This window comes from Nyctereutes procyonoides, unplaced genomic scaffold, assembly GCF_905146905.1.
Source record: "Nyctereutes procyonoides isolate TBG_1078 unplaced genomic scaffold, NYPRO_anot_genome, whole genome shotgun sequence".
Lineage (NCBI taxonomy): Eukaryota > Metazoa > Chordata > Mammalia > Carnivora > Canidae > Nyctereutes > Nyctereutes procyonoides.
Genome location: NW_026575021.1, coordinates 6,287,970 through 6,315,005, shown reverse-complemented (window position 1 = coordinate 6,315,005; position 27,036 = coordinate 6,287,970). Strand labels below are relative to the sequence as shown.

At 45.0% G+C, this 27,036-nt stretch overlaps 1 protein-coding gene across 3 annotated transcripts in view; it reads right to left on the bottom strand.

Annotated features, from left to right (window-relative positions):
• Positions 1-26,394, bottom strand: part of HOPX (HOP homeobox) — a 28,608-nt gene extending 2,214 nt beyond the window's left edge. The window contains exons 1-2 of one of the 3 annotated variants that reach the window (XM_055341587.1): positions 26,268-26,394; positions 5,785-5,941 (exon numbers count right to left, since the gene is read on the bottom strand). In XM_055341587.1, coding sequence (XP_055197562.1) covers positions 5,785-5,928 — 144 coding nt within the window. In that variant the 5' untranslated portion in view covers positions 5,929-5,941; positions 26,268-26,394. Of the gene's footprint in view, positions 1-5,784; positions 5,942-6,296; positions 6,431-22,117; positions 22,220-26,267 lie in introns of those variants that run through there. The other 2 variants (XM_055341601.1, XM_055341593.1) reach the window with 2 other exon arrangements.
• Between the last annotated feature and the right edge of the window lie 642 nt (positions 26,395-27,036).

Below are 27,036 nucleotides of genomic sequence, written 5' to 3'. Positions count from 1 at the left end.
TCACCTATTCCAGAGGTAAGCACATGAGGGGACAGAAAAGAAGCAAATAGAACACAGCTATGAGATGGACACCAGACCTGGGATGTGCTGATGGAGATGGTGTGGTAAGATACATCCAGAGGGCTCTGACTTAGTATGGCCAGAGTAGACTCAACCTCAGGACAAAGAGGGTGGACTCTAGGGTCATGCTGGGGAAGATCTCATCTCTGCAGAGATCTTGGGAGCTGAAAGGTAGTTCAGCATTAGCCCATGATCAGAAGAAAGTGTGAGAACCACAGGAGAAGGAGTGCTTCTAGGGATCAAGACCTGTAGAGCCAGGAAGGAGTTGGGGCCACAGGGCCATTTAGGGCTCTGCACCAGTGCTAAGCTGGCTGAAGAGCATGGGACCATACTTATAACTTGCCCTGACTGTACAACAGAGTTTACACACTGAAATGCCTTACATGGCTGTCAAGATCAATTGTCCTGAATTGTGAGGTGGGAGCAGAGAAAAGTAGCCTAAAGCCAAGGGCAGGAGACTACCCATGTGGGGCAGTTGCTCTCCAGATGCCATATTCTACTCCTGGAGATCACTAGCTCATGTTAACTTTGGTGGCTTTCACCAAAGTTCTACCACTAAAGGTAGGTGCATTTTCTTCCATAACCCGCGTGTTTGGTTAATTCTGGAATCTGGTGTGAGAGCAGCATGGTTCCAGTTCCCCTAATGAGGTAGCTCTGTGGGGGGTTCTGAGGCTACAAGGTCTGATTCAATAGGATTTCCAGTTACTAGAGCTGAACAAAATGGCAAAGTTTTAAAGACTGACTAATTAAAACTTGGAGGAGGAAAGTCTCATTTTCTATCAGGATTCATTTAAGACAAAATGATTGAGCTGGCCTTATTCAGAAGAGCCACCCGTATCTTTATACTAGTAATGAATATTAATGTACAGTTACCAAAAATAACTTCAGCGAGGACTACATTCGTGAATTGGAGAGTTGGCATCCAAATGCCTACCAAAGTGAACCCTAGTACTGGGGGATGGGACAAGGTTCAAGAAAAGCTGAACGATTTTCCTAAAGATATATATTTTAGATCAGGTATGTATATAATAATTTGGCAAACCAGTCGCTGTCCAACAAAAACCATGAAACACCTTGCTTGCTTCTTTTCCCCTCCAGAGCTGAATCTTACATCTCGCTCACATCAATACTAATTTTCCACCTGGCTTTATTCTTCTCTTCCTTGTTTCCGTCATCCCCTGGGAAAGACATTCATCCCTCACTGGCTTATAAATGAATGCCCTCATTACCTCACCCCATTGATGGAGATTTATTTACTCTGAGTGAACAGATGATAATTAGACACTGTGATGGGGAGGGGCGGAGGCCAAATAACATTGTTCCTGTCCTTTTCTCTAGTAACTAACATTTTATTCTTTTCAGGGGGAGACCTTTAGATCTTTATTCCACTGATAAAGCGTCCAACAACTAAAACCACTGAGTTCTGGGAATAGTCCCAGGGCATTAAGAGGAGATAAAGATACTGGAAACCTCTGTAAGAACCAACACCAGCTACACTGGGCTTGAATTGGTGATAATAGAAAATGCCAGATCTTCCTGGCCTCCCAAGGGACTGATAGAAGACCTTTCCCAGCCCCTTCTAACACTGACTTCAAAATAATAAAAGACACAGGGGTTGGGATTCTGTAAGGTTTATCTAATTTCATTGTAGGAGATATCTTATTACTGTCATGAGAAAAAAACCCATTCTAGGATCCCAGCAATGCAACTTAAAATGTCATTAACTTTAGCGCTCCCTTCACCTCACTCCTGGTACCTACAGGCGTCCCTCTAATAGCAGAGAATATTGTCCGACAGTGGGACAGTTACAAAGAGGTCATCCAAGCCCCCAGAGAATGTTTCAAACTTCTGGTCCCTCTTGCCCCTGCCAAAGTATCAGCAATGTGAATCAGCTCTAGCGAATTATCTCAAAGGAGCATCTCGTGCCTATTTTTCTTCCATGAAAGCATTACTTGTTCTAGGAAAATGAAGAATATGATTCCAATTCTGGAGATGGGTGGTGGTAGGGGTGAGGGACCAGGCGTCAGAAATCAGTAGTATTTTGGCTTTGGAGATCTCTTCCTGTGGAAAGGGGCAACACAGATAAAGAATAGAAACAGGGGATGTGCTGATACCAGACACAGTCTATATGTTGGCCCTGTAGACCCTGGCCTTCATGGAGTTATTTAAAGAGTCCCTCCAAAGCCTGCTGTCAATTAAAATAATTTTATTTATGTCTGAAAGTTCACCATTGGGCATTGTATCTCCAGAAGACACTTTAAAAAATATAGATGTTGTTTGAGGTGCACTTGGATGGTTCAGTTGGTTAAGTATCCAACTCTTGATTTTGGCTCAGGTCATGATTTCAGGGTCTTGGGATCCAGCCCCAGAGTTGAGCCCTATGTCAGGCTCCTCACTGGCTGTGGAGCAAGGTTAAGATTCTCTCTTTCTCTCTGCCTCTCCCTTGGTCCCTCCCCCTCTCTAAAATACATATATATGTGTGTGTGTATATGTATATGAATGTTGTTTGAGAAGATTAAAGAAGAACCCCATTCTTACCAACCAGTGCACATGGGGGTGGGAGGAGCTGGAAGAGTTTGGGTGGAAAGGATGGGAAGTTGGAAAATGGGACCCAACCAAGTAAGGAGTGACAGAGGACAGATACTTCCCCTGAACTTGCTAACTTTTGCCTCCCTCTGAGCTCTGGGGTCTCTGGTGCTTCCCTGCGGGTCTACAAAAGAAGGCAGAGGGGCAAGCAGAGCCGTAGCAGCCCTAGAGAGGAAGAAGGTGTTGGCCCCACAGCAGGAAAAGGAAGCCAGGCACCCTGCTCAGAGGCTGACTCACCCCTACAACCACTCATGTCAGGGTTGCAGCTACCATTTGGTTCACTTGAGGATGGTAGGAGAGGGGCGATGGAGAAAGGCTGCCCGAGGAGAAAGGTGGACCTGCTGTCAGAAGTCTAAACTGATTGACCTCTATCACAAAAAAAATCAGGTGCCCCTTCTTTCTTCCCATTCCTCACCTGATTTCATTTCAGTTCTTTAATATAAGGTGAATCTCAAAAAAAGATTGAACATAGCTGAGAAGACTGTCATGTAATACATGGATTTTTCTTTTTCCCCCAGGAAGAAATACAACAGAAGTTGAATTTTTAGGGCAGCCCCTGTGGCCCAGCGGTTTAGCGCCACCTTCAGCCTGGGGTGTGATCCTGGAGACCAGGGATCGAGTCCCACATCAGGCTCCCAGCACGGAGCCTGCTTCTCCCTCTGCCTGTGTCTTGCCCCCCCCCCCCGTCATGAATAAATAAATAAAATCTTAAAAAAAAAGAAGTTGAATTTTCAGTCCGTCCACCCCATCCCCTAGTTGTTTCCATTCTTCCTCTGTACCTATGAAGGGAGTCAGGAGTCCAGATTGTGACCCAGACTGCTACGATTCAAATCTCAGCTCTGTTACTTCCTAGTTGCGGCCCCGGGCCAGTTATCTAACTTTTCTGTGCCGTGGTTTCTCTTCTCTGTCCAACTGGACTGATGCTACCTACTGCACAACCCTGTTGGGACAAATGATTTACTACCTGGAGGGTGCAGGGCGCAATACTGGGCAAGCATCAGTCATCACAAAGGGCAACATAATTACTCTGCCTTCAGGGTAAGGGTGATTTACCCCAGGAGAAGCAGAGGCTGGGAAGAGCTTAGACCCCAGCCTGGTACTGTGTCCACAATGAATCCGCAGCTTTTTTAAAAGACAAGTCGTTATCTCTGAGATCACTCCTCTTTCCTAAACATAGTGAGGGATTTTAGGTGATAAAGCTTCAGCAGGGTTCCAAGAAACATGAACCGTTGCACCTCGGTTACATTAAATCACCTTCCATTAAATTCTGGTTCTGGTTAGTCAGACAGCTGTTCCCTTTGCTGAAAACAGATATGCTTGACTTTTTCTATTTGACCTAGGAATGAGAAGATTTTCTATGGGCAAACTCTCCAAAGTACATCTGGCTTAATTAGTAAAAATCATTTTACACTTGGGATCCAGGGTCTTGGTTCTGGGATATCTTAGAGCACCCATGACAAGCTTTTAAGCCTCAGCTGAGTATGATCCAAAGTGAGGAGAGGTCAAAGTGCCTAATGCTCTGGTTTATAAAATGGGAAAAATAAGAACATCCCTGCTTTAGAGCTGAGACCAGAGGTGTGGAAGTGCTTCAGGCTCCCGTGGGAGAGATGCTAGAGCGGTTCCAAGTAGTAGTATCATGCATAGCTAATTGTCTTTCCATGGCCAAGGGGAAAATAGAAGTCAGAGTAAACTCTAGATAAGGGTTTAAAAAAAAAAAAAAAAAGCCTGCTGAAGCAACATTGCACCTGGAGGTTCATAATCACAGGCAGTGTTTCCTTCTCTATCCTAAACAATATTCCGAATAATAAGAGCTTTTAAAAATAGATAAATCAATCAAAGCACTTAAAGGGACATCTGCTTCCACTCCCTTCAGTTGTAAATGTCAGATGCTTACCTTCTTGGAAAACTCCAGAAAAAGACTTAGAGCCCGGGAATTTTTTGAACTGTGAAATCTCCCTGGCTATACACAATCTTAGCTCCGCAGCTAAGGGGCACTGCAGCGCGGAGGGTGGAAAGAGCAAGCTTGACGCCCCTTGCTATGCTGGCAACTCTCTCCTTGGCCTCAGTTTCCTCGTTTGCCAAACCGAGGACTGAATTTACTATAGCTGATCGCCCGAGAACAGAGCTGCCAGCGGGGGCTCAGAGGGCGCACGAGGCTCCTCTTCGGAAGGTGTCGCTCCGGCCCGGGGGGGGGGGGGGCGGGGGGGGAAGAATCGCGCGCGGAGGAGGAGGAGGAGGAGGAGGAGGAGGAGGAGGAGGAGGAGGAGGAGGAAGCGAGGCGAGAGTGGCCCAGGGACGCAGCTCCCGGAGCCGCAGGGAGGACGGCGCGGTTCTCCCGGGCTACGGGGAGAGCAGCGAAGCACGGAGGGGGCAGGGTGACCGTGAGGTTTCCACGCGGTTCCCGGGGGGCCGCCGCGGGCTGGGGCTGGAGGGGCAGACGCGGGGCGCACGGAGCCGGGCAGCTGGCGTGCGGCGGGGGCAGCGCCGCGGCGTCCGGGCTCGCGGGGTGCGGGCGGGAGCGACCGTGGATCCGGGGAGGGCAGGGGGGGCCCCCGCGTGTGCAAGGCAGCCCGGGGCGCGCAGGAGTCGGGGGGATGGGGGAGCGCGCAGGGGTGGGGGGGATGCACAGGGATGGGGTGGAGGAGAGCGCGGGGGTGGGGGGTTGCACAGGGATGGGGTGGAGGGGACCGCACAGTGGTCCGGGGGTGGAGGAAAGCGCAGGGGTGGGTGAGGCGCGCAGGGATGGGGTGGAGGGGAGCGCAGGGGTGGGGGCGCGCGCAGGGGTCGGGGGTGGGGGGTGCACAGGGATGGGGGCGCGCAGGGGTCGGGGTGGGGGGCGCGCAGAGGTCGGGAGGTGGAGGGGTGCGCAGGGGTCGGCGGTGGGGGGCGCGCAGGGGTGGGGGGCGCACAGGGATGGGGTGGAGAGGAACACACAGGAGCCTGGGGTGGAGGAGCGCGCAGGGGTCGGGGGGTGGAGGAGAGCGCAGCGTTGGGGGACGCGCAGGGGTGGGGGGGGCGCTCAGGGGTCGGGAGGTGGAGGGGCGCGCCAGGGGTCGGGGCTGGGGGGTGCACAGGGATGGGGGACGCGCAGGGGTGGGGGGCGCGCAGGGGTCGGGGTGGGGGGCGCGCCGGCCTCACCTGGGTCTCCTCCTCGGAAAGGCCGGCCTCGGCCGCGATGAGGCACAGCGTGGTGGGGTCCGGGTGCTTGTTGACCTTGCTGAAGTTGTACTCCAGAATCTCCACCTGGTCCTCGGTGGGGCCGCTCGCGGTCTCCGCCGACATAGTCGCGGCGCGGCTGCGGGGGAGAGGAGCGGCGGGGTGAGCGCGGCGGCGGCGGGCGGGGATGGAGATCGCGGCGCGGCCTCCCGCCCGGCCCCGGCGCCCAAGGCTCCCTCCGCGGAGCCGCGCGTCCTCGGGGCCCGACCAGCCCGCGGGGTCTCCCGGCCGCGGTCCCCGGGGCGGCGGCGCGCCCTCCTGGCCCGAGGCACCTGGAAAGTCGCCTCCGGAGTTTCGCCCCGGGAGAGGGAGCTGCCCCGGGCGGTGGCGACGGGTCGCGGGGCTGGGGACCCACCTCGCGGGTGCGCGTCCGTCGGCTCGGACGCCCCACCCCGCCCCTCCCTCGAAGAAACGACCCAAAGGACGGAAGTTACTTCAAGTTGGGGAACTGGAGCCGCACTTTTACTCTCTCCCGGCTACAGAGGAGGACAGAGGTCCACAGAGATGTCGTTCACTCCTGGAGGCGCTAAGACCGGGAGCTGAGCATCAGGAGAAATGTCCACCTGAGGCTTGTGTGACTCACTCTGCAATCTGCAGCCTCCCTGGCCCTCCGCCCCACCCCTCCACCCCCATTTTTCTGAAGCCAGAAATCCACAGCCTCCAGGCAGCGCGGCTCCCCACTGCCGGGCGCTGCTGGCCCTTGGGGCCTAGCCACTTGGTCACCAGCTCCAGGTCTCTTGCATTTCCTTGCTTCAGAGCCAAACATCGCTCTGGCAGATTTTGGGTAGCATGACTTCCTGCTGCATCCTCTCCATATCTAAATGGCCTCTGAACTGGGTCAAAAAAAAGGGGGGGGGGAGCAGATGTTCATCAGATGTTCACCTCCCCCCCACCCCTCCCTCTCCATCCTACAATTTAAGATGTACCGGGGCATAGGAAGCTACAGTCTTGAAGATCTTGGCTGAGGATTTGGTACAGACAGGTCAGGACTTGACTCTGCTGACAGTAAAAGACAAGTTCCAAGTGTGGGAATCAGGCTGGTTTGTTGTTTAAACAAACAACTGCAAAATCATCCAGCACAATCCTGAGTAGGTTTTGAAGTGGTTTGTGCCTGGGGAGGAGCCACACTCCACCGATGTGCCTGCATAATGTACCTGATGCTGGTACGACCTTTTCTACTGGGACCTGCCTCCTGTGCTCCCTGGTAAATATCTTTACCTCCCCTCTGGGTCACTTGGAGACGTTTCCAGGTGGGACAAGAAAGCATTTCACTGTGCGAGAGTCTTGGGCTCAAGGCCCTTGTCAGGCCACCATGAAGTCCCCTGTTTGTAGATGAGTTATATGCCCCCTCCCCAATTTCAAAATCTGTACCAGTCACTCCTATTACAGTGCTCACAGGCTCAAGCCAGGTCAGAAACGCCACCTCTCCTGTGGGCACCCATCTCCCCTTTTCTTTGACCCAGAAATTCAGAGCTGGAAAGAATCTCGGAGATTTTTTTTCAATCCTCTCCTGGAACAGCCCAGGAGAAGCAGGCACAGGAGGACTTCCTCTACCAGCATTGCCCAGTTAATGACCGACACCCTTAGCTTTAGTTTCAGTCCTGTGTTCTGCGAGACCCTTCCCAGCAGGCCATTCTGACTTTAGTTGGGCAGAAAAAATCAGGAGGGCAGCAGTTTAAAGGCAGGAGCTTCTGAATGGGCATTGACTGTCCTCATAGGATCCCAATTCCAGCCAAAGCTGCCTCCTGGAACCACCCCCCACTGCTCATTTTGCCTAAAAGAATATAGGAGAGGGGACATTATTGCCTCTGATTCTATTTCTTGGAAAGGTTCCATCTAATTCCTTTGACACGGTTATGTTGCCTCTTTTCAATGAAACATTTTGGGTCTTTGTAGAACTCTTAGTCCCTCAAAAATATTAACCAAGTGTATAGATTTCTAAACTGGACTCAGATTCAAGGTCTGTTCGGCATGTACTTCTTTCTCTCTTTTTGTTACATACTTACTATTATATAACTCAAAGCCTGTTACTGCCCTAACATTTAATCAGGTGCATTTTCTCTTCTATTTTTGTGGCTTCCTGTTACAGGACTCTGTATGAGGTTTCATGGGTAGCTTCCGGTTGACTTGAAAGTGCTCCTTGGGTTAGTTGGCTGAGGGCCACTGGACTTGTTTGGCTGCTAAGGAGACTTGTGGGAGGGCCTTTTGAAAATACCTGCTTCTCCAACGTACACCAAACAAACAAGCTTGATTTCTAGAAATGAAGATAAAAGGTCTGACCTCGATAGTGAGACTTGTCTGGTGTTCTCCACAAAACTGTCGCTGTTATTTCAGCCCCTTTGGCTGACAAGTGTTTGCAGCTGTTGCTTGGTTTCTTCTCTCCTTCTCCCTCTTTTAAAGGAAATTTAAAAACCAAATCACCCCCATAACCTTGGCCTTATAAAACTTCTCAACTCTTTCCAGTAAGGAAGCTGTTGAAAAGCCTCTCTCGAGGTAGTAGTCTAAACACTTTCAGATGAAAAGAACTAAAAATATCTTAAAGCTTCTTAAACTTTAATCTCAGCACAAGTTCTATTGTTGCTGAGGTTATATTCATATGAGACATTCAAAGAGCAATTTGTCCTGTGGTTTGTTTTTGTGGTGGGGGAAGACAACGCATAAAGCTTTTTCAAGAGGTTAAATGAAAACAGCTGGTTTTTCTTCTAAATGAATCCCTACACCTGGTTAGACAGTTTTACCCTTGCCCCCAAACCTATGGTTATTTATTTTAAAGATATTTACCTGGATGAACGAGCTCATAGAGAGTGCTACAAACTAACCTGCAGAGACTGCTGTGAGCTCTCATTTACTATCTCTCTCCTCCCTCCCCCAACCATCAGACCTCTTTGTAAAGCCACTAATATCAGACCAAATGGTTATCAGTGGTAGATCCTCTGCATAAACATGGTGAGCTGGCCAAAAGAGAAAAAAAGCAGTTGAATCATTTTTTAGGGCCATCTCTCAATTTCCTTTAGCCCAGGTCTTCTGGGAAGCAATGGGCTCCAGAAACACTGTATTTTCTTAAGTGAGAAAAGTAATGTGCTGTCCTATCCCCAAGAGAAGTGGAGGTTCTTCATTCACCACTTACTGAACTACTCTGGACAGGGCACAAAGGGCACCATCCACGCTGTCTGTGTCTGTCAGAATTGACAAATAGGGGGTGCCTGGGTGCCTCAGTTGGTTTAGTATCTGACTGATTCTTGATTTTCCCCACAGGTTGTGATCTCAGGGTCCTGGGATCTGGCTCTACATTCGGTGTGGAGTCTGCTTGGGATTCCTCTCTCTCCCTTTTCTTCCTCTGTCCTTACCTCCATCAAATAAATAAATAAATAAATCTTAAAAAAAAAAAAAAGAAATTGACAAACAGGAGTGGAACATTGATCTGCCTCTCCAGGCTAACATGAGGTCTGCTTTCTTTCTTTTCTTTTTTTTAAAGACTTTATTTATTTATTTATTTATTTATTTATTTATTTATTTATGAGAGACACAGAGAGAGACACAGAGACACAGGCAGAGGGAGAAAGCAGGCTACCTGTGGGGAGCCTGATGCAGGACTGGATCCGAGGACCCTGGGATCATGCCTTGAGCCAAAGGCAGACTTTCAACCACTGAGCCACCCAGATGCCCCATGAGGTCTGCTTTCAAAGAAAAATCAGTTTGTGTATGTGTTTGTTTTTCTTTTTGATTGATTAATGCTTAGAGCAGTAGCTCTTGTGCCTGACTGGTCCTTAGAATCACCAGTAGAAATGTCCAGGCCTCCCATAGTCCTCCTCTATCAGAACCACTTTAGAAATCCAGTGTGGAAGGGTTATAAAATGTATCTCAGCTCTTACAAGATTTTGTAATTATTAAAGTCAATGATAAATGTTTAGAACATCTTATACTTTATACCTATAAAAATTCATTAAAGTATCTTCTACCTTTGATGCTGTGTATCATCTCACCAATTGAGTAGATGATAGGCTGAGGTAGTTTTAAAGGAATAAAGTCTTTTTGAAAATATTGTATTTATTTACTTTAGAGAGAGAGAGTGAGGACAGGAGCAGAGGGAGAGAGAGAGAATCCCAAGCAGACTGAGCTGAGCATGGAGCCTGACGTGGGGCTCAATCCCACAACCCTGAGATCATTACCTGAGTGGAAACCAAGAGTTGGATGCTTACCCAACTGAGCCACCCAGACACCCCTAAGGAATAAAGTTTTTAAAGTACACAGATACATGTCAGAAAAAACATTTAGGCACCATGTTATTAATCTTTTGTATGTATGGTCAGGAATGGAGAAATTGCCTTTAAAATTATGAATTATCAGGGTACCTGGGGGCTCAATTGGTTAAGCATCTGACTTTGACTCAGGTGGTGATCTTGGGGTCCTGGGATGGAGTCAGACTCCACCCTCAATGGGGAGTCTGCTGTCCCTCTGCTCATCCCCTCCAGTCATGTTCTGTCTCACTGACATAAATAAATAAATAAAATATTTTTAAAAATTATGAATTTTCAAGAGAAATTTCCCTGTTTTCAAAAATTTAGAAATAATATAAAACCCCTTAAAAATCTTGAAAAATGTATTTTATATTGACATCAGAGTAAGAAAGCAGATCATCAAAAGAAAAATCCCTTCCACCTCTTCATACAGTTATCTGTAATTGATTTAGATGGCAAAAATTATAGTGGAAAAGATTTGGCAAACTGGACAAATGACTGTCCTTCTCTAATTTCTTAAAGTTTTCAGTGAGAGAACTGCTAAAATTTAAGTTATCATTTACACGGACAACTTGTATAATAGAACCTAAAACTGAACATTAGATTATGAATACTCCGTATACACATAACATCATTACTATCTTCAGGGAAACAGGATTCCAAACAGAAATAGGAAAATATATTTTTTAAATGCTATTATCAGGGCAGCCTGGGTGGCTCAGTGGTTTAGCGCCGCCTTCGGCCCAGGTTGTGATCCTGCAGGCCCGGGATCGAGTCCCACATCAGGCTCCCTGCGTGGAGCCTGCTTCTCCCTCTGCCTGTGTCTCTGCCTCTCTCTCTCTGTGTGTATGTCTCTCATGAATAAATAAACAAAATCTTTTTTAAAAAATGCTATTATCAATTCTAGTTTTACATATTTAAAAAACTAGAGAAAAATTCAACAAAAGTTAACAGTGATTATATCTAAATTGTGAGACTACAGATGATGTAAATTTTTTTCTTATATTTTCTTGTTTCCTCCCTATTCTATCATGAGCATTTATTATTTTGAAATTAAGAAGTTTATTTACTTTTTCTTAAAAAGATATCCCTGGGGGCACCTCGGTGGCTCAGTGGTGCCCCTATTCCTTTGATTATTAAAGTAGTTCCATCACATATGTATGGATCCCTAAAAGAACATATTATTTTAGCTTTGTATATTTTGGAATTATATAAAAGTAGTATTATATATAATTATTCTATGAATTGCTTTTTTCATCAATAATTTCCAAGATTCACCCATTAATTTCTACATGTAGAGAAGTTCATCCATATTCAGTGCTGTTTCCATTTTGTGAATATACTATAATTTATTTATGTCTTTTCCTGTTGGTAGATATTTGGTTTTCAGTTTTTTGCTATTATGAACATTGCTCTTGGAGTATTTTTTCATATGCCTTCTGAAGTGCATCCGGGAGGGTTTCTCTAGGTATACACAAGTGGAACAGGTCTTAAGATATGTGGCCTTTAAAAAAAAAAAGATTATTTTATATAGAGAGAAAGTGCTTGGGGGGGGGGAAGGGGCAGAGGGACAGAGAACCTCAAGCAGACTCCCTGCTGAGCAGGGAGCCCTACTTGGGGCTCAATCTCATGACTCTGAGCCAAAATTAAGAGTTGGCCACTCAACCAACTACATCATCCAGGTGCCCCAAGATTATGTGGCTTTTAACTTTACAAATAATATCAACTTTTCCCCCAAAGTTGTTGAACTATACTCCTACAATGTATAGCATTTCCTTGTTCCACATCCTCATCAGTACTGTCAAACTTCTTAATTTTTGCTAATTTTTGTTATGTATTTTTTTTTATCCATGAGTAATACCTAAACCTCTTGCAGTTATTTATGTGTTCAGCTTGCATAAGTTCTTGGGGCTAAAAGGTTCCATATGTTTACTATTTACTGTATAAAAGTATTTCCTGTTTCAGCCCAGCAGGAGATTTGAGGGTTTTTTTGAGTTTAGAGTCTGTCTCTAGGCTAGCTTGTTATTTCCATGGGTCACCAAAAACAATACAAAAGATGTATGGAAAACCAATTATATTAGATCTTTTGTCTGTCTTATGCTAAAAATGTTCTTATTTTCCCTTTTACAGAGCTCCTGGAAGTGAGGACTGGATTCCATACTTAAAAAAAAAAAAAAAAAAAAAGTTAAAACAACATGTTAACCATATCAATTATCCACTCCCACCCCCCACCCCTGCAAAGTTAGTATCAAAGTTTCCGAACAAAAATAACAGATATGGATTTAAAATGACTGAGTAAAAGAAGAAAGGATGTAGGGATAAACAGGAAGTGTAAAGAGACTATTAGGCTGTGGGTTTAAAACAGGATATAAACATGTAAAACCAAATAATGTGTTCTAGTGTTTGGACTGCGATGCCAGGAGCAGGGGGTGTGAGCTCCAGTTCAAAAGCAGGTTGCTATTAGTTCTTTTGATTTCTTTCATAATCCTCTCATAGTAATCAGAATGGAATTAGTCCTGTTTTGTGGTTAGAGAAAGGTTAACTAACTTGTTTATAGCATCAGAGGAAAACCCAGAATTCTGGCTTTAGCAGTACAGTTTGTGGTATCTTGAGCAACAAGATTGATTTATACCTTTAAAAATATATTCTTCTTGGAGCGCTTGGGTGGCTCAGTCAGTTAAGTGTCCTACTCTTGATTTCAGCTCAGGTCATGATCTCAGGGTCACGAGATCAGGCCCTGCCTGGTGCTCCACGTTCATGGAGTCTGCTTGTCCTTCTCCCTCTGCTTCTCCCCTCTCCCCCATTTGCTCATTATCTCTCTCTAAAATAAATAATAAAATATTTTTAAAAACCTATATTCTCCTCATGGTCTACTGATATCAGAGATTCTAAGATATCACTGAATCAACTATTTGGATAGCTGAGCTCTAATTGGAGTTGTTATCTGTTACTTTAGTGAAGAACTGGGGCTGGTGGCAGCCAGTCTTGCCCAGTGTGGGGCAGGCATTGCTTACCTGCTGTGGTCTCTCCAGCCTCGTTCCCTTAGCTGCTACTGCAGACTTCTTGCAACCCTCCACATGCCTCCCGGGAAAGCCTAGTGTCTACTTGACACCAAGGTAACAGGGTTAACGGACTCACCCCTCTCGAGTTTTGTTCTGACTCCATTATTAGAGGTACAGATAAAGTGGGGGAGATTTGTTCAAGTTTGTCCAGTAAGATCTGAGCTCTTAGTTTTTGACTTGGTTTAAGAGCTCCTGGCACATGCAGAACCACCTGCCAGCTCACAATGGCATGCACCTGTTCTCCCAGAACAGGCTACAATGGATTCAACAAAGCAGGAAGAATGAGATGCCCTGCATTGGGTTCCATGCTGGGTGCAGAGCCTCATTTTAAAAAAACCCAAAACACAAAAGACATCACTTGCAATACCTCCAGTTCTCTCATGTGAAGAAGGGATATAACACACACCTTTACCTAGCTTACAGCTTTGTTATAAAGTTCATATGACATTATCATAGGGAAGTATGTCTAAACTGTAAAGTGCTTGCTTATGGAAGATATTATTGTTCTTTGAATGACTGTGGGCTAGGCATTGAGCAGGGCAGCTCCTGGGTGGCAAGCTGGTAAGGACAGTAGAAAGTTTCAGTCTTTCTGGGCTGCAGTTTCCTTAAAAAAAAAAAAAAAAAAAAAAAAATTTTTTTTTTTTTTTTTTTTTTAAATCAAATGCTGGAGTGCCTGGGTGGCTCAGTCGATCAAGCGTCTGCCTTTGGCTCGGGTCATGATCTCTGGGTCCTGGGATCAAGCCCTACATTGGGCTTCCTGCTCAGCAGAAAGTCTGCTTCTCTCTTTATCTCCCTATGCCCCTCCTAACCTCTCATTCTCTCTCTCTCTGAAATAAAATCTTTAAAAAAAATCAAATGCAGTCTGTATTCCTTCATCATAAGACATATCCCTGGATGGAATTTCTCAAAACTAATGAGGTGGGGATGGGAGGAGGTGAGGATGTCTTATCTTTAGCATGTTTTCTTATTAGCACTTCTATACTGTGCATTGATTTGAATTTAGTTGTTGGTATTTTTTTCTCATTTCTCACCAGCACTTTTCAATTTATCTTTTTATTTATTAATAAGGAAGCATTAATAGGGCAGAAAGGGAATAGTAAGGAGTTAAAAATAAGCAGGAAAAAATATGACTTGGTGAATAGATTTTTCTAGGCTGTGTTGGCCTATGAGAAAAATGACCAAATTGAAATGGTTTTAAAATCATTTGTTCCTGGGCCTGTCTTCCCCACTAAATTATATGCTCTTCTATGGGGGATATGTCATCTCTTGTACATTTATATCTCACCAGCATTCATTAGGAGTATCTGGCACTTAATAGGTGCTTATTATTTGTCTGCTGAACTGAACTTAACCAATGGCATCTGGCAGGACTTGATATAGGACATAAGTTGGAAAGATACTACTCTGTGTTTTCTTTCAACAACCAGGACTGACCAAGTTCAAAACCAAAACATTACATTGGAAAAAATAACTTTCCAGCCTTCTAATATCTTTTAGTCCTCCCTGCCTAAAACAGCACAGAGCTGATTCCTATTATCAAATTGCATACAGAAACCTCATCCCTGCTATAACAATAACAACGTATTTATTGAGTAATTACTATATGCCTGGCACAGTCCTATGTCATAGATGAGTTACCTCCTGTAACCGCCAGAGGAAGGAGCATTATGGTAGAGGCATTCATCTCCATTTTATACTTGTAGAAACTGATGTATATGGAAACTTAGATACCTTTCCCCAGGAGCTGTATAAAACTTTCCCCAAATACAAACCTAGTGAGTGGTAGAGAAGAGATTCAAACCCAGAAAGTCTAGCTTCTGTGTCCATGTTCTTAGCCACTACCTTATATCTCCTCTTTGCATGAAGTAGCCGTGTAGACAGAAGAGCCTTGATGGGTGATTGTGGAAAGAGAAGAGGTAAAGCCAGGTGGTGCCTCCTGGGAGAAAAGTAAGGCAGTGTCCTGTGTCTACACTGGCTCCCTGTGGGGTGGAGCCAGTCTGGCAGCAATGTCTTCCTCCCTGTGACATGTTTCAAAACAAACATGGTGACCAGACAAGGCTCTGACCTAGCTAAATGGATTTAGCTAGTGATTTCAGTTAACACTACCAGCACCACCAGCCAGGCTGGCTTTCTTTCCCCACATGCTCTTCTTTAATTGGAACAGAGATAACTGAAAGATGACATTATGTGAATAATATAGTGTACAAATGAGAAAAGGTGTCAGCATCCAACACAATGGAATAGAAAGGTTGGCTTCAACCAGACCATTTGGTATTAGGGATTGTGGCTGCTACTTAATCCCTAGATTTACAGAGTTTTATTGATTTAAGGAATATCCTGAAACTTGTTGAAATGAGTCCCTCCGCAGTCCAGACTTTTTATAGCTACTTACAGAGGATAGCAAGCTCGGAAAAGCTATTGGAAGGAGGGGTGAATTAATTAATTAATCCTGGAAATAAAATTTTTTTGTGTACACACTGAGTTCTTTTCACTGGTAGCCCAACTCATGCTCTAAGTCGAAACTTTGTATGTAGAAATATGGGGAAATGGTTAAAGACAATAATAAAACCTTGGGCTTCTTCATGCTGTGAAATAAGTAGAGGATTTAATCAACCTCCTTAGAAATAAATGGGCAGGGGATCCCTGGGTGGCTCAGCAGTTTGGCACCTGCCTTTGGCCCAGGGTGTGGTCTTGGAGTCCTGGGATCGAGTCCTGCATCCGGCTCCCTGCATGGAGCTTGCTTCTCCCTCTGCCTGTGTCTCTGTGTCTCTCATGAGTGAATGAATGGAATCTTAAAAAAAAAAAAAAGAAAGAAAGAAAGAAATGGGCAAATGAAAGAAAGCAACCTCATTTTTGTCATCTCCTCGTGGGAGATCTCCCTATGGCTCCAGATTGCTGTTCCAAAAGGCTATCTCTGTAGTGACTGTTAACGAATTCAGAAAAAGTTTTCTCTAGACAGAACATTATAAATTGTGGATAGAACCCCAGGCTAGCCCACACATAGAGTGTAACTAAAATGCAACATATTTGTTACAGAAAGAAAAAAGTAGAAAATAATCCTGTTGAAATATCCTAGGGAAATTTAATATCATTTCACTTTGAAGGCAAATGCTTAAGAAACAGTTTTACTTGAAACTTGGCTCAGAGAAATGGGGTTCTGGTGCAGATATTGAAGGGGTTTCAGGGAACTTGGAAGAGGTTGGAGGTTTATAGCACAAGTCTGATGTATCCCAAGAGTCAGGAGCAGTCCCTGACACATTGTGGGATGGGAAGTGAATACATACGGATGCATGGTGATGGAACTTTATTTTCACTTCAGGAAGTCTGACTTCATCATGTCTTATTAAGGCATAATCATTAGAGCTGTATTCGTGTCAGAGATGAAATCAAGAGAGGGGGAGGTGGGAGAAGGGGAATGCTGAGAAGCATTGATGTAAGAATCAGGTTTTTTGAGACATAATTAATGAACATAAAGAAAAAGCCAGAGGTAACCTCGCATGGTCCTCACCTCCTCATTCTTATACCCAAAGGACAAGGAAGAAGGGGATAGTAAAGGGTTTGTGTTTTGCACTTCCTGGGCCAGCCACCAAGAGGCGCTGTCGGGCCAGAACAGTTCAGTTGCTGGCCATAGAGCTCTGCAGGTGGGAAAGAGAAAGGGTTGTCTATCTTTAATGGATTATACGTAGGAGATATATTTTAAATCCTCACTAATGAATGAAAATACTAACCCGGTATGAGATATTGGAAAGAGCACTGGGCAAAGAGTCAGAGCTGCATTTCAGTTTTAGCTCCTCTACTTTCATAGTCTCATGACCTTGGCCAGGTGTGGATTTTTTGTTTTTTTTTTAAACTTATTTTAAACTTAGTTCTCTTTTCTGTAAAATGTGGCTAAAAACTTCCTTCCTTGCCTACTTCAATTGTGATCCAGTGAGAGTTGGCTCAGGAAACAACTTAGAAAACTGTACAATGACATTCACGTTTCCAGAAGTGTAATGATTTATTCATCTAGAAAAGCGAAGATGCTGGGCCAGATGACCTCTGAGATCATTTGTCTTCTACAATTCTAACGATCAGCATGGCCTGGGTTTAAATTATCATGCTATTCCTCAACAACAGTTTACTAATGTCACTGACCTGCTGAAAGGGAATACCGTAGCATATTCCAGGCTGTGTCCCTGGTTTGCTGAACACTTTGTGCCTGAACACTTCAAAGGACGACTAAAGAGCCCTTGAAACATTTTGAACCAAGGTGCTTTTTAATATTCAGCCTATCTGTTAAAGTAACGTGACCAAAGAATTCGCCATCTAACCTGGAACACATAGGTGTAAAGGGGCGCTATGAATAATTACATCAAGACAACAGCATACATCAGAAGTGTCCCAGGCGAACCTGGACATCTGGGCCCCTTGTTGTAAAACTTTAAATTTCTCACTTAGGTGTGGGATAGTAAAAATATTCCTGTTGAATTCAGGTATCTGCACTGCTGTTACAGAGTAGCAAGATGCAGTTCTGTTAGAACCTTGGAGAACAGAAACGCATATTCCTAACCATGGTAGCGAACAGGAGGCTGCTTTTGCTCTTAAGAAATCATATTGTTGCAGCTTGTGGGTAAAGATAAGAGAATACACTATAGCTTCAAATTTCCTGACCTTTCATTTTTATTCCACTTTGAATAGGTAGGATAGGAATTTGTCTGATGGGGTGAATATGCTTGGGCCTCTGCCTGTTTCGGGTATCGTTAGTATGGTTGTGCTAATGCTTAGTAAGTGTGAATATTCATTACATCTCAAACAGACTTTGGTCCTATGATCAAATATAAACAAAGGAACAAAAAACGGCTTGTACTAGAATTTTCCACCGGCACAGCCATGTGCTCTGGGCTTTTCAAACCAGATAATCCAGGAGGGGTGAGACTTGTGAAGTAAATTGAATGATCAAATCTCTTTGAAAATGTTTCATGCCCTAATACACCAAGAAATCAGACAAATAGATTTCTCCTGGGGGAGGGGGTGCAGATCTCAATATTTTCTAAAGAAAACCATTAAACATAAAGAGAAATCTGCATTACTAAGGCTAGAAGCAAATAACAGAAAAGCCAACTGTCTAAACAGTTTGTAGAGAGGAAAAGTGGCATGAGTAAGTAAAATGGCTGATTATAAATACACTAAAAATATATATATATATTTATTTATTTTAGAGAGCAAGAGGTGGGGGGAGTAGAGGAAGAAGAGAGAATCTTCAGGAGACTCCCCGCTGACTGAGGAGCTTGATCCCATGACCCAGATCATGACCTGAGCCAACATCAAGAGTCAGACGCTTAACCAACTGAGCCACCCAGGCACCCCTATATATATCCTTTTTATGTTTTAAGTTATTCATTTTTGATTACCCATTTAGCTTCCTAATTCTGCTTGACCAGGAGAACATTAATTAAATTAATTAGAGCAATAAGCTGCAGGGTAGGGAGAAATAGATTTCTTTCTTAGAAGAGGAAGGGTGCTTAAAATCTTTTTAAACACTGATCATAGAGATCAGTCTGGTATTTAAAAAATCGAATAAAAAAAAATCGAATCCAGTGAAGCCACACACAGATAACTGAGAGTCAGGTAGATATGTTATATTGCTCTGTAGCCATTTTCTCAAATAAATTAGAGTTTTTTTCTGGAGAGTTTTTTCCCAGTGCCTGACTCTTAAAAAGGCTGCCTGTTTGTAATTCTGGGGACATTTCATCATTATTTTTTTTTTAAGATTTTATTTATTTGTTCATGAGAGAGAGAGAGAGAGAGAGAGAGAGAGAGAGAGAGAGAGAAGCAGAGACACAGGCAGAGGGAGAAGCAGGCTCCATGCAGGGAGCCCGATGTGGGACTCGATCCCAGGTCTCCAGGATCACACCCTGGGCTGAAGGCAGCGCCAAACCACTGAGCCACCCAGGCTGCCCTCATCATGATTTTTTTTAAATAATTTTTTAAAAAATTATTTATTTATTAGAGAGAACGAGAGTGTGAGCACAAGCAGGAGGAGTGGCAGGCAGAGGGAGAGGAAGTGCCCATCATGATTTATTTTTTTTTAAGTGTATACTGGATTCTACAATATTTTTGCCTGAGCCCTAATTACATAGTAAGGAACAGTAGTTAGGGACTTCCACGGTATCGCACATGCGTGATCCGTAGATGGTTAGGCTGCCTGTTTGTAGGCCGTTGTAACCTGTCTAATGCAAGTAGGTTGTTTGTACACTTTGAAATGTCTAGAAAAGACTCTTTGAAGAATGGAGTTATCTCTATGCAAATATACTTGAATCGATTATTATTTTTTATGGTCCAACCACAATTCTTATTTTATGACTGTAATTAGGTAATGAGTAAAATGACATGCACCTGGTACTTTGTAGTGCTCCAAGTCATGTCAAAGTCCAACCATGCATGCTGCTTGTTGCTGTGAGACTCAGTTATATGGGCTTTATTTTTTTACCCAGTTGTTTTTATGAACAGGTGTTCAACTAATGGGATAAACAGGGAATGTGCAGCTACAGCCTTCTTATTAACATCACAAAATAATTGAAAAGGACAGATACTTCACAAAGTCCAGCTTGGGGGATAACTCTGAACCTCCTGTAGGTCGCTCCTCTGAGCATTAGAGGGATGTTGCAGAAAGGCTGGGTGGGCGGGGAACCTGGATGCCTCAGTCAGTTAAGTGTCTGCCTTCGAACCAGGTATAGTGCTAATGAAAAAGGAGATGACCTCCCCCTTTCTCTAGTCCTGCTTCACTCATGCCAAAGCCAGCCATCTCCAAAGGATGCTATTCTACTCCCCAGGAAGGGTATGAACAATATGTAATAAGGGAACAGACCCTTCCAAGCGCTAGTTATTGATTTTGAGTTTTTTCTAAAAATAAATTTCACTCTGGGGGACTAGTAGGCTAGAAATTTGAAAGGAGAGAGGGGCATAAGAGCTAGAGACATTGTTTATATAACTTTCTTAGGGAGAAACCACACTGGAAGGAAATGAAACTACAGCAGTGAAGACTAGACTATTTAAGCATATCTGTCATGTCCTTGAGAATTCCAGGAAACTTCCAGGCCTCTGGGTCTAGTGGCTAGAATGATAGCCATTGGTTTCCATACACACTAAGAGATTAGAACGGATCAATGTCGCCTTAGATTGTGTCTGGTTTTGTTTTTAACATCAAAGGACAGAGTAGTTCTGAAAGATCTGGAGGATTTTCATGTTTGGCCACATTTTATCAAAACTACCAGAAGCAAATTACAAGAAATTACATGAGGATGGGTAAAAATTAACTTCTCTACTTTTAGAAGAGTTTCTATCATTATCCAAACATGGCCATAAGCTAACATTAGAACCTGAAGCAAATAGAGTAATTTGACCTTGTGGCGAACATTTCCTTGAACCCCCAGCGTTCATGTTGAACTTCTGTTTGGCAAGCCAATATAAATATATCAGCTCTTCATCTGGGCTGTACAGATACATGCTTCCCACGAGGACCCTGAGTCACAGAGAGAGTTGAGTGACTTGGCAGAGAGACCAGAATGGTCTAGGTTCCAGAGCCAGCTCAGTCACCAACTGATCATAAGATGCAGGACAACTCACTTTATTCTTAAACTTTTATGCATTGTATTCATAGGTGGCCATATAGTTTATTGCTCAGGCCAAGTATTTTTTAAAAACGAAAGGCGGGGGTGGGGGTGGGGGCAGCTATTAACAATCCACTGGGACAACTGATATTTCGGGCTTCCTCTGCTTTAAAATTCCATTACAACTGAATTAGAACCGAAAATAGGACCCAGATTCCTGAACATCAGACCCATACTCTGCTCCCTAGGCTGGGCTATCATCTGCCAGGACTTGTCTACACTGGGAGTCTGAGGAAGAGTGTTTAACATATTGCTTGAAGATTGATGAAAGGAGTTACCCAGCAAAGAGAAAGGACAGCCTGACCTCTACCTGTTTGGTCACGTTATCTACACACCCAAACCCCTCATGTGTTCAGAATCAACAGCCCTGGAATGCCAAATCCACATCAGGGTCATTGGAAGGTGGGGTGGTGAAGGGAGCCAGGGCCAGGAAGAGAGCAGATGCACACACCCTCTGCATCAGGAGAATCCCTCATATTTGCAGCCTCAAGCCAGTTCTCCGCCGGCCTGCCCAAGGTGAGTAGACAGGATGGCTGTGGTCCAGGGGCTGCCTCGGGATCCCCAGGTGCTGGCTTTTAAATGGGCAGGTGAGCACTCTATAAATTACTGTGGGCCACATGCCATCCTTCTGCCAACAATTTCATCTTTGCATCCTTCTGTTGACCAGCCCCATTCACTCGGCTTTTTAAAAGTTTGAGGAAGCCATCGACAACATCTTAAAAATTAATCTGGGTTAGGTCATGACACAGCCTTAAAAAAAAATGTCTGAGTGAACTAAACCATGCCATGCTCCATGCTAAGAGAATTTGAAAACAAAGGGGAGGGGGAACTGTTTAAAGAAAAAGCCATCCAGGGCAGCCCAGGTGGCTCAGCAGTCTAGCACGGCCTTCAGCCCAGGGCCTGATCCTAGAGACCCAGGATCCAGTCCCACGTCGGGCTCCCTGCGTGGAGCCTGCTTCTCCCTCTGCCTGTGTCTCTGCCTCTCTCTCTCTCTCTCTCTCTCTCTCTGTCTCTCATGAATTAAAAAAAAAAAAAAGAAAAGAAAAAAGAAAAGGCATCCAAAGAAGGCAGAAATTCGGTCGCTGGTCTACAAAACTATTTTCTCCCCTGTGCAATCATGCCACTCATATTTCAAAAAAGTATTATTCTTGGTGAAACTCTGAATGGCAAGAGGAAGCAAACAGCAGCACTAAACCAGTGTTGGCTGCCTGCCCCCTCTTCCCACTGTCAAGCCAGTTGCCTAATCCTTCCCTCCGGAGTGTAAGGCTCCGTCTCCCCGACTCCCAGGAGCCAGGATGGTGCTCACCTTCTTCCTCCCGTCCTCGATGCCACGCTCCCCGGTGAAGACTGTGCCCTCTGGCTGCCCAGCTGCTCTGGGCTCCAGCCGCCTGCAGACTTTGCTTCCCTTGAGGGAGGTTAGTCACACACCTGGCCACACCCCTCTTCAGAGGCAGGACGTGCCCCACACAACTGCCACCGAGCACCTGCCACCAAGAACTGCGGCAACCTCAGCTTTCCAAATGGAAGAAAGGGTTGGTGAGGGCCCCGAGTCACAGGAACTGAGGGGACCCCTTGCCCCAGGCTGCAGGACTGGGTCCCCAAAGAAGGAGGTCCCTTGTCACCCAAGCTAGGCAAGCTGCCCTGCCAGTGCCAGCCTTCCACATGGGAGAAGGAGCTAGGTAATCTTTATAAGGCCCCGTGAGCAGAATTTCTTGACGTGCAACCTCCACTGTAGTGTCCTTACGGTGGCGCTCTGTTTTTCAGGAAGATAAATGTAGTCATGGCTAATAAGCACGAACGCATGGCACAGTAGACCAATTCAGAGAAAGCATCTGTCAGCCCCACGGTCCGTAGGGAATTCCCTGTGCAGTGTGATTTGAGGAATTCTACTGCAAACCCCCAAACTTGGTATATTTTCCCCCAGCAAGTTGCTTGGAATTCTCACCACGAAGGCCTATACACACATTTCCCTAAAACTCCGATTCCCCTGATTGCCTCTAATGGTAATTATATTTAAATAACATTTCAAAGAATTCCCAGATATGTTATCTTGTTAGAACCTATTTAATACACCGGGGGGCAGGGGAGAGGAACATAACTCATTAAACAATTATTGTCTATTAACATCATAACTTTAATTAGTTTTCCAGAGACAGAGGCAAAGCCCTGAGGGGAGGAGACCCTGGAAGCCAGATGCATTTGGGCTGGAAGGGAGCTGAGAAACCACCTGAAACATCTAGTGGCCCAGGCAGAGGGGGTGAGGTGTGTGGTCCCACGGGCACCCCTGCACCCACACAGACAGGAACAGCGGTAGCCACAGAGACAGACTTCACCCACTCATGCTTCTGCCCGGGGCTGAGCTGGAAATCACAATGAAAAGCCCCCGTGGTGCCAAATAGACTCATTCCAATGCCGAGAACTCGAGCTACTTCCCCAAAGAACATCTTGGCCCAGTACACCCCTCCCCGCCCCAGGAGGGAGTGTCTGCTGCGAATCTCTCAGTGACTCTAATCCTCCGATTTATCCCAGATATTTTTGAGGGGACAAAAGGAAGCATTCCTTTTTTGCAACATCCCTTCTCACCATTCCCTTCTCACGCATTAGCACAATCCTTAAATAATGGACCTTTGAGGTTCTGGGTAATTCTTCCCTCTGGCTGCCCTGAGTGTGTCTGAGTTCCATGAATTTGCTTGAAATGCACCCGATGCCCCATCCTAGCTAGAGCTGGAAGTGTGGTTTTGAGGCCCCCGTGGTCTCAGGGGTTCCTCTTCCTCCAAGATGCTGCTGCTGTCTTCCTTGGGTCATAGGACTCGGTGGTTGTATGGTCAGGGGCAGACCCACCCTCCGGGCTTCCCTGGCCTCGTGTGTCAAGGGAGAGGTTGGGGTTTCAATTAGTTCTCATCCCTGGCAGCACACATTAGAATCACCCAGGGAGCTGACAAAAACAAAACAAAACAAAAACCCATAATGCCAGGACTGCACACCCAGGGATCCATATTTAATTGGTTGGGTTGGGGCCCGTCCTAGGTATTTTTAAAAACAGTTTTCCAGATCTGTAATTGCTGAGTTAGATGATCTCTGGAATCTTCCAAGTTCCATAAAACCCCACAATCCTGACAGTCTGATGCTCCATTTTATTTATTGAATTAACTTTTTTTTACAAACATACTTCTTATTTTCAGGATGTTGCATAGGCTGGTTTTTAGAAATGCCTTTAATTATACAGAAAACAGTATTGTTTGTTGAGGTATAATTGGCACGTCATACTGCACATGTCTTGAAGTGTATGATCTGGTAAGAAATGGTTACCACAATCACAATAGCGAACATGTCCATCACCCCCAAAAGTCTCCCGTGCCTCTTGGTAATCCTGTCACCCCTCATCTCCCCCCTTCTCTTCCCCAGGAATCCAACCACTGATCTGCTGTTACTATAGTTTGCATTTTCTATCATTTTATACCAATGGAATCATACCATATATTCTATTTTTTACCTGGCTTCGCGTTACGTCCTTATACTTCAGATTTCAAGCTCTCTGAGAACAGAAGCCACCTTTTGTTTATTTTCTCTTCCCTTGGGCCCCCAACTTATCTTTGCCCAGAGAAACCCCTTTATCAGTATTTCCTTGATGGGAATCAGACCTTTGTGACCTTACAAGTGAGCTTCCGTTTGGTGGCCAACTCCCCACTACCTCTCTGCAGATTCCTAGTGAGCAGGTTTCAGCTCAGTTTAAAAATAATGCATTAGCTTAAGTGCATTCATTTGGGGTCCATGGGGTTCTAGGGCTCCAGAAAATGAATGTCAAGGCATGTATTGAGGGCAGGGGGAACTACCTGGGAAAGGTCCTTGGCTTTTTCCAGATTCTATTTTTTTCTTTTGCATTTTAAAATTTTTATTTAAATTCAATTAACATAAAATGTATTCTTGGTTTCAGAGGCAGAGGTCAGTGACTCATCCGTCTTAGGTAACACCCAGTGCTCATTACATCATGTGCCCTCCTTAATGCCCATCACCCAGTTACTCCAGTCCCCCAACCCCCTCCCCTCCAGGGACCCTCAGTTTTCTGTGATAGAGTCTCTAATGGTTTTTCTCCCTCTCTGAGTTCATCTTGTTTTATTTTTCCTCTCTTCCCTTATGACCCTCTGTTTTGTTTCTTAAATTCCTCATATTAGTGAGGTCATATGATAATTGTCTTTCTCTGACTTATTTTGCTTTGCATAATACTCTAGTTCAATCCACATCATTGCAAATGGCAAGATTTCATTTTGTTTTTTGATTCGCCAGATTCTTAATCACCAGATTCTTGCTTTATTCCTAGTAGAATTCTACATGTATTTCATTTATATGATGCCTAATTGTAACTCCTCTACTGTCTGGCCCCTCTCTCCCTCCCTTCCCCTCTCCTCAGAATCTTGATTTTGTTCTCTGCCTGCTTTGGTTATGCCTCACCCTACTTCACTAGGGACGCTACGGGCCCCTCCAGTGGCAGGCGCTGCCCCACGGGAACTTTTGCATTCCTCATTTCTTCAAGACCCTCTCACCTAAGTTATGTGGAGTGTCGTGCCTCTTTATTCAATGATTCTTATTGCATCTTACCTACACTCCACCTGATTACCTGGATACCATTGTGGTTCAAATATCGCAAACCTGCATTTCCTCAAAACCCCAGAGCATGGGATTCCTTTTTATCTTAAACAAGATTGGTGTTTGCATTGTTGTAAATAAGTATTATAAGAACCAGGCGTAACAAAAAACAGCACCGCAAATTCACAGCTGAGCTACTTCTACTTAATCCAGAGGTACCTCCTCTTACTCCCCTATATCATACACACAAAAAAAATATTTAAAAATAATACTCTGATTGGGATCCCTGGGTGGCGCAGCGGTTTGGCGCCTGCCTTTGGCCCAGGGCGCGATCCGGGAGACCTGGGATCGAATCCCACATCGGGCTCCCAGTGCATGGAGCCTGCTTCTCCCTCTGCCTGTGTCCCTGCCTCTCTCTCTCTCCCTCTCTGTGTGACTATCATAAATAAATTAAAAAATTTAAAAAAAAATAATACTCTGATTTTAGACCGAGATGAATAATAGCAACATCAGCCTCCAAATGATAAATTCATATGCATCTGGCACAGTCATACAAACACGTTTCCAAGTGTCTTCCAGAGACAGGAGAGAGCAAGCAAAACATCTCACCTGCTGGTCAAAAGGCCAAAATAGACTCCACCTTGCCCCCAACCCCCCTCCACCCCTTGCACCTTCTCAAGGCTCTGGTATCTTGCACCCAGCAATGTTCTCTGGCTCCCCACTTGGGACCAGCTCTTAACTTTCATTGTCCCTCTCACCATTACCTCCCCCCCCCCCACAGAACAGCAAATACGGTAACGATGACATTTCAGTCCACTTTCTACACAATTTCATTCCTGTGTAATAAAGGCAAACCTCTGAAAGCTACTTACGTGGAGGTGGCAAAGGCAACCCTGGGTTGGGAAGCAGAGTTTGCTGATGCCAGCCCGCTTAAATAGCTGGCTTGGCTGACGCAGGCTGTTGATGGCACGCTTATTTACGCCCGTGAATGCACGCTCAAGCAAGGACCTGAAAAACCTGCAGTGTGGGCAGCAGGGAAACCACTGAACATGTGCCCAGGTTACATCTCTCCTGGTTATTCGGGTTTGATATGCAGGTGGTGACTTCTGAGTTTCATGGAACTTTCTCAGCACCCCCTTCTTGTCCCTGATCTCTTTCTTCACCAAGTAAGAGGCTTCCCCAAGACTACATGAGAGGTGCCGCTGGGAGGAAGGAAGAAACAAAGGACCCTGGACCCTTGTGCCAAGTTCCTTATTTTGAATGGGTTTCCAGTTAGATGTAGCCTCATTTTAAACCATAGGCTTGGTGAGGTTGATTTCACAGCTCTGCGGGCTGGATGCCAAGCTAAGAGCCTGGACAGTTGCCCAATCAATGAAAAGTTGTGGTTCTTTTTTTTTTTTTTTTTTTCAGGCACAGAACGTACAAACAAAGAACAGTTAGAGAGGAGGTTTAGGCTAGGATGATACAATTTTAGGTCCCCTTCAAAAAAGATGTTTTCATTTCTTTCTTCTGCGTCTATACTTGCGTCTCGACTTCCCCTCCCCTTCCTTTGTTAATGAAATTCCTATCTAAGAGTTGAAAGATTCCCCACGAGAGCTCAAATAAAAAGCCAGTGTGTGAGCAAGCCTGTGGGAAGATGTT